The sequence below is a fragment of the Sipha flava genome, unplaced genomic scaffold, assembly GCF_003268045.1.
Source record: "Sipha flava isolate LNK unplaced genomic scaffold, YSA_version1 104_pilon_pilon, whole genome shotgun sequence".
In the NCBI taxonomy this organism is placed as follows: Eukaryota; Metazoa; Arthropoda; class Insecta; order Hemiptera; family Aphididae; genus Sipha; species Sipha flava.
In genome coordinates this window covers 1,256,566-1,275,052 of record NW_020271718.1, presented here as the reverse complement: position 1 = coordinate 1,275,052, position 18,487 = coordinate 1,256,566, and the positions used below count along the sequence as shown (strand labels likewise).

The following is an 18,487-nucleotide window of genomic DNA, read 5'->3' as shown; positions in this document are numbered from 1 at the left end:
ACTCATAGATACGATTAGAGGAAGACGATGGAAAATGATTGGACATATCCTGAGACACCAAGAAGAATTGCATACTATAATATTAGAGGGTACGATAGAAGAAAACTGCAGGACGTCCCCGGAACTCTTATATAGGACAAATTTTTTTTTTATTAAAAAAATAATTATAATCTGTATTTGAAAAAAAACTCAATAAGTAAATAAGAAATGTATACAATATTATTACATAATAGAATAGCTTGATGAGAGAGGCTATTCATTGATAAAACTCTTCGGAAGAGATTAATTTAATTTAGGAGGTCACGGCACCAATGTCTTTTTAAACGGCAATGAGAGTTTTCGGGTAGTGTGTGCAAGGATAAGTGTGAGATGAGTGAGTTTTGATGGTGTTGTAGTTTTGAATGAAATGTTGTATAGTATTTTTTGGCTAGTTGGTTTACTGTATCTATTTTTAAGTTCTTATGTAGTGCTTTGTTAGTTATGTATCAAGGAGCTGAGGCAATAAAACGAAGTGAGATTGATTGGAAGGATTGAATGGATAGGGTTTGGGATGGTTTGGCGCAGCCTCAGATTTGCATGCCGTAAGCCCAGATAGGCCTTAATAGGGGTTTGTATAAAATTGTTTTAGTGTGGATTGATAATTTGGATTTAAATATAGGGCGAAGCATATGTAGACGTTTATTTAGTGTTTTGCGTTTTGCTTTTAAGTGGGGGCCCAGTTTAGGCGTTGATCGAGTTTAATTACTAGGTATTTTACCTGTGAGGTTGTGGGGATGTCCACTCCTTGCAGATTCAGTGATGGAAATTTTATTTTACACAAAGTAAACACTACATGGAAGAATTTTTCCGAGTTAATTTTGATTCGCCACTGGGTTGCTCAGGTTTTATTTTGATCAATATGGGTTTGAAGGGCTGAAGAAGCTAGTATCGGATCTTTATTGGAGGAAATTATAACCGTATCATCAGCGTATGTTGCTGTAATCGTTTTAGCTACTTTGGGAATGTCTGATGTAAATATGTTGAATAAATCAGGGGCAAGGTCACTCCCTTGGGGTCTTCGGTTTGTATAGGGTAGTATAAGGAGATTGAGTTTCTTTGTCTGACTGTAAATGACCAATTACATAGGTAGGTGTGTTTGTTTTAAATGATGATTTGTATACAGCAGCCTGAATTGAAGTTGTGAGATTTTGGACCGCGTCTTCAATTTGATCATTTGTTTTGAGCGAGGTTTTTAAATTGGTTGTTTTGAAAATTTTCGGAAAAAAGGTTCCAATTGACTGGTCCTTTTGCTAGAGAAGGCCGCTGAGGGTTAAGAGATATCTGACCGTTTATTTGTAGTAGATCTGGGGTGTGGTCACAAGCTGGATAATTTTTATTGTGTAATTTATATGTCTAGGAATTGTGGATAGAAATAGGTCAAGTGTATCTGGATGTCTATTACGATGTGATGGCCAATATATAGGTCCCGGGGAAAATATAAATGTATGTCTTTTGTTTTGAAGGAAGTTTTGGAACATGCGCCCTCAAGTGTTGGCGACACGACATTCCCATTGGGGGTGTTTTGCATTGAAGTCACCTCCAATGAGTGATGTGTTACCGACTGAATTTAGAAATTGTTCTATGTTACTTGCTGGATACATATTGCAGGTCTTGGAAGACAGTAGATTGAGGAAATAGTAGTAAGAATATGATTTAGAGTAATTTTTACTTTTGCGGCTCGAATGGTATTTGTTTGAAGATTAGGCAAGGATTGACTGTTTATTTTTGTGGAAATTATAATAGCGGATCCACCATGGGCGGTTCTGTCGGGATGATCGGCGCGATATACTTTATAACCAGGAAAGAAATTTTTAGAGTTAGAGGTGCAGTGAGTTTCGGAGATTAGTGCAATGTCTATATTTTTTCGATTAATAAATGTAATAGTTCGGACTCATAACTTTTGAGTCCATTTACATTCCAGAAGAATATGTTGAGCGAATTTAGATTAGTATTATTATTTGTCATTTTTTAAAATTAGTTGATTTATGACTGTTGTGAGATATTGAATTAGAGGATTGATCATTGATTTTAATTCTGTTATGAAAGATGAAAGTTAATGTGTTAAGTTATTTTCTGGGGGAGTATTATGTGTAAACGAATTTTGATTTAAATTTATGTTTTGAGTATAGTTCTAAGGATGCGTTTGGGGAAGATTTGGGAATGTTTTGTTATCATTAAAATTAAAATTAGGTGGATCCGAAGATGTTTTATCAACAGAAGTTTTTCCCTCATTTACATAATTGTTTTGATTTATATTATTTTTAGCTGTAGTTTTAGAACTGCTGGGGAATTTTTGGAGATCTTTATGTACAGTGCGTCCACGGTAGTTTGCCGGGTAGTTTCCACCTCAGAGGGCGCATGTTGGAGGTTGATCTGTAGTTTTGTTACACAAAAAGACGAACGGTTTGCAGCACAGCCAACACAGCGGGGTGGGTGGAAGCAGTAGGTTTTGGTATGGCCATACTTTTGACAGTTAAAACATTGTTCGAGTTAACAGCTTTTGTGTGGTTCTTCGATTTTATTTTTTGTGTGAAAAATGGATATTGTATGAAATATGTCTTTGTTAATCTCGGCGGGTTCGAGATCCACAAAAAATATCGGTGAAGCAAGTTTAGTAATTTTGTGACGAAGGTTTACTACTTGTCTTACTGTGAAGCCGATTTCTTGGATTGCGATTCCTATATCGTTTATCGGTGTAGAGTGATGAATATTTCTGATAACTACGCGAAACGCCTTGTTTTCACGTAGTTGATAGGTTAGGTATGGTACTTAGCATCTTCATTATAAATACATTTTATAACCGCTCTATACGAGTCAGAATTTTTTGTTAAAAATTTTAAATTGTTAATGGACGATTTAAATAAGAAATTTTCTGATCTGATTAAATTGATTAAATTTGAGCGAAGACTGATAAAATAGTTCATTCCGTTAACTATAATCGGTGACGGTAATGGAGTTTTAATCTCCTCATTCGTATAACGCTAGAGTCACTGTGTTTGGTTATGATATCTCTACCGATGTCTACGTCGAGACATGCATATCTATTCGAAGTTACGAATAGAGGTTTTTTTTTTATGTGGGTGGTTCGTTGGATGAGAGATTACGTTTATTTGGGTTTTCTGGCTGATTTTCAAAAACATTGCTTGATATACTTTCATTACGATTGGAGAATATAGAATTTTTTGATTTTTTTTTTTTTGGTTTCTTTATGTTGGCTTGCGTTTGATTATTCATTATATATACATTGCGATAGTGTGTATCGATGCAATTAACTTAATAGGCTGCCGCCGGCTGATAACCAGAGAGATCGAAGTCACAATAATTGATATCTTGATTTTTTTTTTATTTAATTAGCAATTATAATTAACAATATTCGGTGTGGTGATGGAAATGTTCAGGACAGCTTTCTGGTTTTTTTGGTATCAAACACGGCTTCGTATGTAGTTTTGTTGCAGAGAAAGAATAAAAAAATTAGAGCACAGACTGAGAACAGCATTAAAACGCTTGCGTTTTGTATGGCTGATACGCGGTGAGTCGATAGAACAAATTAAACATGATGCTAAATTCAAAATCTTTCAGGAACTTAAAGAAATGGCGAGTAATCGGTTAGAATAGAAAATTGGAGTTGTAAACCAACCTTTGGGTTGAAATAATAATAATAATAATAAAAAAAAAAAAAAAAAAAAAAATAGCGAGAAAAAAAATTACATTTCATATAATTATAATTAATATAATCATTTTGCATATTTACATTGGTCTATTTTATTTTATTTATAGTTCTATTTACTATATATGAAAAGTCATGAGAATTTTTTCTACTAAACAATTAAATAGAAATGATGATTTACCTATTTATATTCGTGAAAACTTTAAACGGGAACAATTTAATCAAACTGGCTCGTGGTTTTCGTAAAAAATTAAATTACAAATTTGATTGGACATCAAATGGTAACATATTTCTAAGACAATATGAATCTTCAAAAATTATTTCCGTAGGAAACGGAAAAATTTTTATCAAACTTAGAGATATATTGTAACCCTTTAAACTTATCAAATTTATATTTGTACTCATTAACTATTCTTATTATTTATACATTAAATGTTCCTTTATAATTCTTTTTTTATATTTAATTTATATTATACAAATTAATTATTCTACCACTTTTAAAAATCTTACTTTTTCGCATACAATTTTTTGTTAATTAAAGCAAATTCATCTGATTTTATCTTATTATCAAACTATAATTTATGTTACATCATGATATCAATTAAGTATAATAACCTTCTAATCAATCATGATAATAGATTAATAATACCCCGATTCCACGTGCCACCTTTTATCAAAATGATTTATTTAACAAATACGATATTTCAATATCTTTTCATATTATTATACATTTTTAAGTGGACTCTCTTAACATAATTGTGATAATTTAATTTTACAAAATTTCGATGAAACTGAAACAAATATATGTTCTATTGAACTAATAAAATCTTCTTTACACACTATCAATGCCATTAATATTATTGCAATAAATATTTGTAGTGTAAGAAAGAATTTTGATGAATTATGTTTAACTTTAAATAGTATTCCAATGGTTTTTGATGGTATAATTTTATATGTTATAAATCATCAGATAATTTTATAAATATTATAAAAAAATTAATGAAAAAAGTCACCAATAATATAAAAATTTCTTCAAAATTAAAAAAAATTAAACCTTGGGTGACTAAATCTCTCATTAAAGTTATTAGACATAGAGATCATTTACATTTGCAAGTTAAAAAAAAAAACTCTAATAATGATATTTTAAAATAATACTTTAAACAATATAAAAATAAAGTTATACAACTTATCAGAAATGTTAAAAATAAATATTATAAAAACGAATTTAATAAATATAAAGATAATCCGAAAGAGAGTTGGAAAATAATTAAATAATTTACCAACAGAAATACAAAAAAATAATAAAATTGAATGTCTCATAATAGAAGAGGGTAAAAAAATGTATTCCAAAGAAAACATTGAAATTATTTCTAAACATTTTAATGACTATTTTATAAATATGCCTCTGATTTATAAAAAAAATCAAACAAAATCAAAAAGAAACTCAAGGAATCAACCATTTAACTATGCAAAATAATTATTCCCCAAACAAACCACTTTTTGAAAATGTTCACAGTATTAATAAATGAGAAATAATAAATTGTGTAACAGAATTAAAAAACGAATCTTCACCCGGAATTGATGGTTTAACGGTTGAAATACTAAAAGAAAATATATCTTTCTTTGTTTTTCCTATAAAGTATATGTGTAGTCTTTGTCTTTCACAATCAGTTATACCTGATGTATTTAATATATCCATAGTAACACCAATCCATAAAAAAGGAAATTTCAATTCAATAAATAATTTTTGGCCTTTATCTGTAATCTCTAACATAGCAAAAATATTTGAGAAAATTATTAAAAAATAATTAGTTACTTTTTTAGAAAATAACAATCTTTTACATTTTCTCAATATGGTTTTCGTCCGGACATAGGAACTGATCAAGCAATAGCAAAACTAACTAATTTCATTTACAAATCTTTAGATGATAATAAAAAATATACCACAGTTTATCTAGATTTAGCAAAAGCCTATAATACTATTTATCACAACAACCTTATAACTAAATTAAACCAAATAGGCATTTTTGGTGATAATCTAAAATTATTTTCTTCATAATTTAACTAACAGAAAACAATGTGTCAAAATAAATAATAATTCAAGCCCTTTTAAACAAATTAAATGTGGAGTCCCTCAAGGTACTGTTATTTCACCAATTTTCTTTTATGTACAAATAAATGGAATCTACGAACTTCCCCTTAAAAGTTAAATTATTTGTTACGCGGTTGATACTTTATTGCTATGTAAAGCAGACTCATGGGATGAAATATTTGAATTAATAAGTAGAGATCTAAAATTAATAAAACAATGGCTGCTCCAAAATAATCGATTTCTTAATTTTGAGAAAACTCATGTCATTTTTCATGCTTTGACCAAAAATGTATTACCAACAAAAAAATTTATAAACATTCATAATATATTATACCAACAGATTGTTCTAGTGAAACAATTATTATATTTAACTCTGTTAAATAATTAGGAATTTAAATTTGCAATTATATGAGGTGAAACGACCAAATAAATGTTCTAAGTAAAAAAGTAAGAAAAAAGATTTATATTTTTAGAGATTTGCGTAACATATTAGATTCGACTAAATTGCGGCAAGTTTATTTAATATTAGCAGAATTGGTCTAACTATGGTATAATTGGTTGAGGTAGTGCGTTCAATAATGTTCTAAAAGAATAACAAGTCTGTCAAAATCAAATATTGAAAGTGACCTTTGATAAAACACTATGATACCATACTGAAAATATAGAGAGTTAAAATTACTTCTTATACAAAAATTATATTATAAAACGATTCAAATAATATACAAATAAAACGAATAAAACCCCTTCAGGTAGACATTTTCAAATAGGTTAGGTTAGAATTCCTTCTGATATCTTAAATCTTTCACTTAGTTTATTTAAAAAAAAAAAAATTTTAATGGTCATAAGATTTAGATGATTCAATATGATAATAGTAGGTAAATTTTTATAATTTATATTTATTTATGTTTATTTATAAGCACTTTTTTCTCTATTCTTAATTATTATGTATTTGCCGTCTATTTGTAATATCTATTAATGTAAGAACTCCTGGGTTCCCACAAAAGTTATCTCAGTGGGGCTCAGTATTCATTGTATGAATTAAAATTAATTAAATAAATAAATAATAAGTATATAAAAAAAAAAAAAATAAATAAAAATATAAAAAAAAAATAAAAAAAAATATATAATTCCATTCATTGCAAATTGTACCGACTATTAACCATCCCGTTTTTTAATGTTTAAAACAAATAATCTCTGTCACGAGTGTGTGCATACGTCCGTAGCCAATGTCTTTGCTCAAGTGCCACACAATTATAATATTTAAATATAAATGGTGTACGAATGTCGAATAGTATCCTGTATCAGCTCATGAAAGCCTGCGTCTGTTTCGTTTCATTTTTACTTTACGCCATACGTATTATTATCATAATTTTCCGGTTAATTTCGCATCCAAAAACCAACGACAAACCAAGTAAGGGCTATTTTATTCAGCTTCCAAGACTACTCGGTTTTATTGATATGCTTCCAAATTTTTGTGACTCCGTATGCCTTTCCTTGAACTAGGAGGAAGTTGGATCAACCCACATCGTATTCCTGCTTACACAATCAACCACATAATCTGCGTCCTCCTCTTCTATTATTTTCATTTATTACATATAATGTATGTCTTCATTATCGTAAACGCACATTTAGGAAATTATTTTCGTGTTGTTGAATTAATATATATATATATATATATATATAACAGGTATAACATATTTTACGTATGTCTGTATGATAAGACAATACAGATAGGTTGTAAGTTATCTGAGTTTAGAACGTAATTTATTAAAATTATTTATTATTAAACTGTAATGATTGGCTCATCAGATAAGATCTAAATGGCACCATATTGTTTATCAGTATATTAAGAACATTACATTATGTTACTTAATTTTTACGTATACGATAAAGCGTATAATTTTATTGAATTCTTATCGTGTTTTCAGTCGTTAACCTTAAACGTAAGCCTTTTAAACGTGTTCTAGAAAAATAAAAACTATCTGATTGTCGAATAGACGCTCACACGTAGTTATTAGATTATTGTTCTATGCGGAAACGGTAAATAAAAATCGATTATTTGATGCTAATAATTATAGTATTCATAGTATGACGCATGGGTAAATATTTCGATTTAGTATATAACGCGCGTTTACCGTAAGCTTTTGAAGTAATCTCAAATCTCTAACACTAATCGAAAGTCAAATTTAATAATAATGAATTATAATATACTAGGCTGCTGTATTCAAAAAGGGTTTTTCAAGAAGGGTTACGCAGAAGTTGCAGCACTGAATAGATTAAAACAGAATGGAAACTGATACGCAAATATACTGGCGCTTAAGGCCACCCAAAAATATGATCCGTCATATTGAAAGGGCTTTTCAGCAAAGTCCTAAAATTTAATATGGAATATTTTAAATACTTTAAATACACTTATACAATATTATTTATTGTAATATAATATTAATCATATTATTTCATTGCATTCATCTTCAATGAAAAGGATTTTACTTTTAAAAATGGTCAATAAAATCATATTAAAATAGTACTAATTTCTAACTTGTTCATTAAAATAATTTGTAAATTAAATTTTCTTCTAATAAACCAAAAAAAAAATATCGGTGGAAATAAATATCACAATTATAATTACTGTTCATCTGTAATATTTAGAACATAATATAATTTAATATATTAAAACCAGGGTTTCTGAACGGAACGTAAAAAAGCAGTTAAAGAACATTATTGTTGTTCATAAACCAGAATATAATGAAACGAAACCAATTATTTAATTTAGTTTATTGATCCTTCATATGAAATAAAATTATAAACTATTAAGTTTATTGACCTTTTTCACAAAGAACGTTATAAATTTAAAAGTTCTTTAAAAAATTGACATGAGGAGCGTCATAACCTATTAAGTTCTTTGAACAATTACTAGAAAAACATTATAACTTATTAAGTTCTTTTAACAATTACAAGAAAAACGTTATAACTTATTAAGTTCTTTGAACAATTACTAGAAAAACGTTATAACTTATTAAGTTCTTTGAACAGTTACATGAAGGACGTAATAAGCTAATACTTTCTTCAAACTTTTAACACATAAAACAACACAAATTAAACCGTTTTTTGAACTATTAAAATGACGTTGTGAATCAAAATTATTTTTTGACTATTTTGAATTTAAAATTATTTAAGAATAATTAGTACTTTAATATCAAAATCTAAAACTTGAATTACATCTAGTCCTATATTTACTAATAACTAAGATAAGGATTATAAATATATCCCAACAGCATAATGTGACTTTGAAAGAACGAAAGAAAATTCAACCAAAATAAATTCAATACTTGATCATTTATTTTTGACAATATAAGATGAGCGGATAGGTCTATAGCTATAATAATATATATATATAAAATGTATAAGTGGCTTAGTGTAACGTGGTGTATAGCTATAGTCACAAACGTGTTCTGGACTTCTGGCTGGTGTCACTAGTTCCTGGATGGGTGACCACATGAGTTATAGTGTCAAATCCTAGCTACTCAAACACGGTCAAGAAATAGAAACGTTATTCAAGAACGTATAACTTTAAGGCGTTGGAGAATATATGACGGTAAAACGTTCTTCTGATAAAATGTTTAAGAACGTATTATTTCAAAACGTTTTTCTAATTAAATTTACAAGAACGAATAACTTAACAACGTTTATTAGGTAAATCATTCAAGAACTTTAAATTTTTTTAAGTTTTTTTGGCGAACATTTCAAAAAACATAAACAATTTTAACGTTTTCTAGTGAAATGTTCGGTGAACCATTTAGTTTATTATGTTACAATCTAAAACCGTTTGTTGAACATTGCTTGACTTAACGTTTATCACAAATAAAGTTTAAAAACAAATTATGGAACTGAACCAAAAATTAACGGTTAAAGTAACCCTGATTAAAACCACTGGAGTAAATTATTTTTATTTTACAATATTTAAAAATCTAAAGTGGATACATATTTTTTTCTAGAATAAAAATGTATTTAAAAGGGAATCGTTTATTTTTGTCTGAATACAGTTTATGTAATAGCAAACATTGATCAACTAAATATTTAGATGTGCGGTCTACATAATATGAAGATTTTACATCCAAAAATTTAAGGTAGATATATGTTTGTATTTTTTTATTATAAGAAATAAGGTGTATTATATTTTATATTATAAAAAAAAAAAAAAAAATCAACAATATTGAATTTTTTTTATCAATTTCAGTTTATAAGAGTTACAAAAAATTAAAAAAATTATTCCCAGATGATGACAATAATATAAACAAAAGAAATTAATTTGAAAAAGTATAAGTAAATAATATAAATATTATTCTATAAGCTAACAAGCCATTTGTTGAGATCTTTTAAAATAACGAAGAAATTTAATAAATTACATGACTATTAGTTATATAATAGTTAGTTTTAAATGTAGTACAAAATAAAATAAATGGTTATTATATAAATACAAATATGAATAACAAAAATAAGGACAACTATTAGATAAGATATTGGTGTATCTATCTGTTTTTGATTACGAGCAAAATTAATACAATCCTGACAGAAGTATATGCTTTCCTAAACTTTTTCATAATATAACCACACACATATGTACATGTGTTCCTCTTAGATAAATCTACATTTTTATAATCATGGATTGTTGGCAAAAATCATTATAAACGGTGTTTCTAAATAATACCGAAATAATATAATCGTTTATTTTTTTTTCAATCTGGTAAATCTTTCGAGCTCTTTCAAGATGGCAGACTAAAATTTTCTATTCTGCTTAAAGTTATTCTGTGGTTGCAGCTTCAAATCGTTGTAAAATACTGTTATTGGAATGGCGATAAACCTTTTTTATTTAAAAAAAAAGATTGAAAATTGGTCCATTTAAAAAGAAGTCTCGGTGGGCCAATAATTAAAAATGTTTTTCGCATAGTTACAATATTATTAGGTAGGGTATTATAAGCGTTTTGAAAATATTTAATAACTTTTTTTTTATGTATTTCTTTATACAGTTATTAATCTAATAATATTCATGAGGTTTTGAATATAATAAATTTAAAAAAAAATATTACCATACAAATATATATTGCATGTATATATAACATGTGTTTTAAACGTACATTTTACCTGTTTTAATAATTACATCATGTACGAATTTAATGTGAGTATTTACTTTGTTCTTGTAGGTACACAAAATACATTAATATTAGGTTCTAATTCTCTAGAATCCACCCGGAAAACGACCACAGCAACAGAAAATGTTCATTTATATTTTATTTTGCAAACATTTCATTGTTAGGTAAATAAAAAATTAATCATGATTACGATACCCGATGAGAGAAACCACGTTTTGTGACGAACCGTTGTTATTCTCGGTGGAATCTTGGAAAATCGAATCTATAGAGGAACTATATGTTGTGCACAAACGAATTCAAATTAAATAGTTTTCGATTTATCGAGGCGTACCGAGTGTTATGGAAATTTCTAAGAAAATTTATTTTCTTTCGAATAATCAATTATTCGCTTTAGCTATATGATATATATATAAAGATCACGACGAACCGTTCCTTTTTGATTTTCTATATTTTTTTTTTATTATTTATTTATTTAGAATAAAAACATAATACTACGACCCTAACCTGTAAGTACCTGCATCGCCGCGTGCACGGTTATGAATAAAATAAATTACTCTTTGGAGTGAAAACGTCGAGAGAAATTAAACGGATGACTTTTGAAGGACTGAATATATATAATAAATATATTATGTATCTATAACGCGTATAAATAGAACAAACCGTAATAATATATACACGTGCGTATGTATAATATAACTTGTAAAATATTAGTGACACAGCAACATAAAATTACGTAGTTCTGTTTTAAACAATAACGTTGTCACTTATAATAAACGTCAAGCTTATAACAATTTAGTGTGCGCACATAAACGTTTCGTTTGGCCGGCGTTATTGTAACTGACGTTTCGAATAAACTTTCTGGTAAACACAGGGTTTGTGGGAGAAAACTCTTTTCATAAACGTACGAAAGATTTATAAAAAAAAAAATTTATATTTATATATTTTATAAAAACGTTAGTATATTATATATATGTACACGTGTACACCTATAACTACCTTTTCTTTTTTTTTACGAAATTCGTTTTGGTTCAGCCGGCACGTTATAGTTATAATATTGAATTTTATTTTAACTCGAGCAAATATAATATCATATTTACCGCGACTGTACATAGTCGAATTAATTTGTTTTTCGTTTTATAAGCTAGCCATAGGTATTATATTCTACTGATTTTTTTTTTTCGATTCATAAAACTGTTTGTCCAATAGTATACTATTACTAACATATCATTGAATACTAAACTGTACGCTAATCATTAATGACTAATGGTATGAAAAGAACATAATTTAATAATATAATCTACATACGTAAATTATTATTGTAAATGATTGAAATAATTATTACACCAAAAATAATTATGATTTGGATTTATTGTTTGTCGGTACTGCTGTTTTTGAATCAAAGAAAACTTTAATAAGTGTTAAAAACATTGGATACTGTTTTTTATTAATTTTTTTTTGGGATTAACATTGGGAAATTTTAATTTTTACGAGTAATATACGTCGCATTGGAATAAAAAATCATTTTTATCTCAAAAAGTTTAATGTATAAAGTATGATGGTAGTATTTCACGTTAGCTCCACTTAATTGGTTAATTAGTTAAAAAAAAGTGCACTGGAAAGGACTGATCTCTCTATGAGACAAATTTATTTCTTAAGACCAAAGATTATGTGGGATAGTACGGCTTATAGTTCTGTACCAAAGGCCAAATTAGATGAGTGGTTTACGTAAAATTTAAGCCGTTGTTGGTCGACGCAAGATTATTGAGTATGGAATAGTAATCGTGTTATTATTACGTGGAGACCGGATTGAGACAGTAGATTTGGTTAAAGAGTTCGCATAGTTTCTCATACGTATTTTCATACTGTATACAAAACTTACTCGTCCGACAGCAGAAACTTGTCGCCGTCCGAATCTAAACATTTTCCTTTGATGCTGAAGCGGTTGGCTTGCACCACGATCGACTGGCGGATGCCCGACTGAAACCACACGCCCTCCCATCGTGTCGGGAATTTGCAACCCTCTGTAAAAAAAAAACATAATTGTACACGTAAATTACACGGATATTTGATCACGGCGTAGGCGTTACGCAATAATAATAATATGTAAAGGAGTGGCAGTTCCTAGGGATTTTTTAATTAACGTAATGGCGCGGCAGGGTCGACCACACAATGGAAAGGTATCACGCACTATGTACATATGTATATATATGCGAGATATCTCGCGGCACCTGGGACCTACCGTTTTGGCCCATTTCAACCCCTTCGGCACAGCCATGCAAGCCGAATTCCCCAAAAATATTCTTGCCTGCTGTCACTTTTCCGAGAAAATTATTTCTGGATCAGTTTTAGGGACGCCAGAAACAAGGTATGTATACAGATATGTATAAATATTATTTAAATGTACTTAAAAATACATGTATGTATAAATGTATGTATAATATTATGTATATTTATTTATTTACTAAGGACGAGAGTCCTGTATCATAATTATACATTTAGTTAAGGAACGAACATTGTACTATGAATCGATTAATGTTACTAAATTTAAAATAATGATAAATACTAGTAATCAAATATATTAAACAAAACAAGAAAACAGAAAACTATTAAATATTTAAATATAATCAAAAAATTATGTATTATCAACAATCATCAAGAATCCATTTTTTTTGTTTTATTTATTTTTTTTTGTTTAATTTTAGCATAATAATTTGTTTTGACGTATTATTCATCCGAATAATAGGATAATATTCTAAGGTGAAACGAAAGAGAGAACAATAAACGATTTTTAAAGGAATAGGATCCATGAATGAACCACAGGTGCGGTAAAAAAATCCCGAATTACAAAATACTTTGTTTTTGATCGTTTGTGTGCTCAAAAGAAAAATTTAATTTATAATCGAAAATCACGTTAAAATTTTTCGATCGAGAAACACGTTCGACTGTATAGTAGGAAAAACTGTATTTGAAGTAAATTGAATATACTATCGAATAATTATAAAAATGATTACGGTTTACAATTGTTAATATGAAATAAAAAAAAAAAAAAATTGATTAACATTCAATCCGCATACGTATAAGTTTTGCGATGTGCACACGTTCAGATCACGACTGCATAGCGAACGGCGGATGACGCAAACACGTGGAAATTTTCACATCAGCGGATGTACGTCGAATTAAATGTATTAAAAAAAAAAAAAAAAAATCAAAAAATACGCAGAGTCACATTTAATGTCATCGAGTAGTCTTATCTGTCGCAAACTGTCACGAGCACGTGATGGTTCTCCGGTGGCAAACCGTCACCGCTACCAGTACAGCTCCACCAGCACCGATACTACAACCGCAGTGTATATAATAAATTGAAACTTAATCTGTTATACTTTTATGTTCGGCGGCAGTGGGGGCGGTTCCCGAGATATTTTTTGGCACACTTTCTTAGTCACGACTGTATCAGATAAGTAATTCAATTTAATAAAACTAATGGAAAAACTCCCTTCAATCGTACTCTCTTCCTCTGACTGACAGACTGACAAGCCCTTCCCGCTAGGATCACGTCCCATTTCAGCCGGAAAGAGAGTTCGCTATGTAAAAAAAATAAATAAATCCTCATAAAAAAAAATAAAAAAAAAACCGAAACCGAAACAACCGAAACCGTAGTAACACACTACGCACCGCGGTGTGCATTCGTTACGACATCCTCGATGAGGACGTTTCGAGAAGAATTGCAATTCATCCGACGAAACCACCCCGGAATAAGTATTCATTTGGATTTTGTACGAGAGAGAATTCGCTTTGAGTGGAGTGCATTTAGGTGTCGGTGCTTTATTCTCGCGCCGAAAAGAAAAAGCAATCCGTCTCAGGGCGGTAGATTTATATCATTATTTGATGCGCGGATTGTTTCTGTAAAAACGCGGACGTGGAGTTTCGACGGATAAATACACCGATTTATTACTCAAACGGAACTTTGTTATGGAGGGTAGTAGTGTTAGTCCCTTGTCAACCCGATTGATCATAAGTTCCGCGGGAAAAATCATAAAGCTTCTCTACATGGTTCCACTATCCGACGCACTATTCTTAAAAGCGGACGCTACTGATTTCCGAAAGTAGACCGGTCCATCGTGATGGTGCGATGTTTTTCACGGCTGCACTTATTTAGGTGCATTTCCCTTCTAGAATGCACACTATCGACAGTCGAAGTGTTGCGTTAAGCATCGTTTACGTTCTATTTCAGAAACGGACTAGTTGACTAGCGCGATAGTAACGATTGCACGTGCAAAACGTTCTGCTCGCTCAGTAGCCAACTGGCTAGCGATTAAAATCTACGTGGTTTAATCGGTTAGTGAACACTATGATTATACTAGGTGAGTTTACTGACAGACAGTGAATTTGCTCAATGTAAACTAGGCCTTTAACAGACCGTTTCCTATACAGCGTGTACCGATGACTGCACATTTTTTCAACTCAATAAATTCATACGCCATTGCTACCACTGGTTACAACGAACATTCCCATCGATTCGAGCAATTCAAATGTGCACAACAATGCTGCTATCAGATCTTTAAACGTAAAAAAAAACACTTATTGTACATATCATTATTTTATTTTCTCTTACTCGCCCTTTGTTTATAAACTCGTTATACACACATCCTTTGGCTGACGCGCCAGCGCGTGTGCAATTCATTTTTTATAACAGATCTTTCGGCCCATGTTTTTATTTATTTCATTCTCATAAATAGTTTAAGTACACAAACCTCTTCTAGCTATAACTTAAACATTTTCCGTTCTCCGCTCGCGGTCCACTTAAATATTGTTCCGTAACAATATAGTGCACTTCGTTGATTATTTAACCGTTCAATACACGAAACGGTAAAGAAACGTATCAATACTTTTACCGTGTTTATAAATAACGACTGCGAGCTCGTGTACAGTGAGCATGGTATACTCGAAATTCACATTGCGCTTATCAACGATACCGTTGCTCTAGATGTAAAACCAATTCGTTATAATTTAATTGTTTGCAAACACGGATGGGATTTGTTTGGATATTAATTAAAAAAAAAAAAACATACCACAGTCCAGAAGAATTCAATAGTTATTACTACAGTCAGTATAAGACCTAATTCAATACGAAACCACGGAAAAAAATATAATGCTATTCAGATTGTACAATGTGTATAATATTGTTTTATTTATGAAACGATACGCTAACAATTATTATACTTGGTTCTAATTTAGATTTATACATTTTTAGATAAGTTACGTTGTACCACTTACTTTGCGCGGAAAATAATTTCTCGTCCGGTGATAAAACTGTATTGAATATAAAAGGTTTTTATTTAGATTAAAAAATAAATCAATTAGTGCGGTACAATAATAAATTACTTTTAGAACGTATTTATCGATATACCTTCCAATTTAATATTTTCGAATTAATTAATGTTCCCTATTTATCGGAACAGTGCCAAAGTTGGATGATGTATATATAAAAATATATTACGGACAATGTTAAAGTATGTCTCTGCGTATATTTATTATTTCTTTTACTTCTTTCTAAAATTTAATCAATTAAAAAAAATATAATAAAACCGTCCAACTTCTTTAAAGCTTTCTGGATAAAAAAAAAAAAAAAAAAGAGATCAAAATACAAAAAAGACAGAAAAATAAAAAGGTTATGAAAAATAAACGGATTCGTGTCACTAAATGTTATTTGGAAAGTTGGCAAGCAATGATAATATTGTTATTTTGTGCATTAATTGCAAAAAAATTATTATTATTTTTAAACAACTTTTTATAAACAATTAATGTCTTAAAACTTTAACAATGATTTATATATCTATGTATGCGTATCATACGTAAATAAACTAAATATTCATTCCTTATAAAATGAACAATGCGATAATTAATACATTTTTTAATCATGATTTACAAATTGAATAGTAATTTATATTATACATCGAAACATCAAGAAAGCTTACCGTTGTGTAAAATATTAATAAAGATTTACCTCTTATCTAAGGCCTAAATTGGAGTTATGAAGGTTCGATCTTTACAAACACATTTATAATAATGAAATAAGTTTTGTGAGAATCGTTGTCCATCTTATATCAAATTATGTTTATACTGAATAAACCCCCCGTGTATACATTTAATGAAACGTTGAAACAAACAATATGTACTCAAATCAATGTTAATAACAGAGTTTCAATTAATTAGACCATATTCATTTACAAAAACCTCAATTTTTGTTCTTGCAATTTTCATTATTTGAAATAATATTTTTAGTAGGTACTCCACTGTACTTGATATTTTTATATTAAAAAAGTTTTAAATTACTTACGTATGATTTACGGTAAAACTATTAAAAAATATTAACAATATTAGATTTTATAACGAGTAAAATAATTGTAAATCACAACTGAAAAATAAAATCACGTTTAACAATTCAGAATATCTACGAGAAAAAAATTGTGAATCAACTACACGGTTTTTATTTTTACCACCAAGTCACACGTAAGTTAATTACACGTACAGTTTAGTTTTGCAGCTGAATAAAAAAATCACGTAGATGAAACCTGTGAAAAAGTATACGATAAAATACCGTACAGACCTGATGTTTTTACAAACACAATTAATAATGAACTTTTACTAGGTAATCACAATCTATAAAGGTTTCATAAAAAATGTATGTAGTATATATAGACAATGTAGACAATAGAACAAAATAATGAAAGGTTTGTCCACACTCTACACGCGTCATACTATGGTTCTAAAAGGTGTAGTGTACTTTTAAATGTTTATGAATTTTTTTTAAGTCATATTAATGACGTAACAAGACATGACACTAGAGTACAAAGAAAAAAAATACTTAGAACAATCACAACAAATACTCGTACCCATATAATTTTTATCGTTCTTTTTATGTGACACTCGACAAATCTAAATAATATCCAGACTTGAGTAAAATACTTTTTAAAAGTATTTGGAATAAATACTCGAATACTTACAAAAAATAGTATTGCAAATATGTACAAATTGTATTCCGAATACATTATTTAGAATACATTAAAAGTATTACTTTTAAAATACTTCTAGTTTTTATACTATAAAAATAATAGATGTCCACTCAACAGAAATATTTATATTTGAAATTGTAGGCTAAATATATGTTATTTTATTGTATTTTTATATTACATAACTGTTATAGTTTATGTCAATAATAAATACCTAATATTAGCTTATACAATATAGGGTACAGTTAATAGTAAGTTAATAGTAAGTTAATAGTAATAAAATCATTTAAAAAAGAGATGATTTAACAGTATTCGGAATACTCGTCATAAGTATTCAAAATACTTTAATAAATACTTTCAAAAAAAGTATTCAAAATACTTAAAAAGTATTCTGGATACAGTATTCCGAATACAATATTCGGAATACTACTCAAGTCTGATAATATCGTGTAGTACTCAATCGGATGGATTTTGAAAAGCTGCTCGGCGTGATAAATTTGAATAAGAAGAAAAAAGTACTGTATTATTG

General features: G+C 29.1%; 1 protein-coding gene across 4 annotated transcripts in view; it reads right to left on the bottom strand.

The window, feature by feature from the left end:
* LOC112683168 overlaps positions 1–18,487 on the bottom strand; it is a 206,439-nt gene that overhangs the window by 53,151 nt on the left and 134,801 nt on the right. For all 4 annotated transcript variants that reach the window (XM_025554068.1, XM_025554076.1, XM_025554084.1 and 1 more), the window contains one exon: positions 12,828–12,969. In XM_025554068.1, coding sequence (XP_025409853.1) covers positions 12,828–12,969 — 142 coding nt within the window. The remainder of the gene's footprint in view (positions 1–12,827; positions 12,970–18,487) is intronic.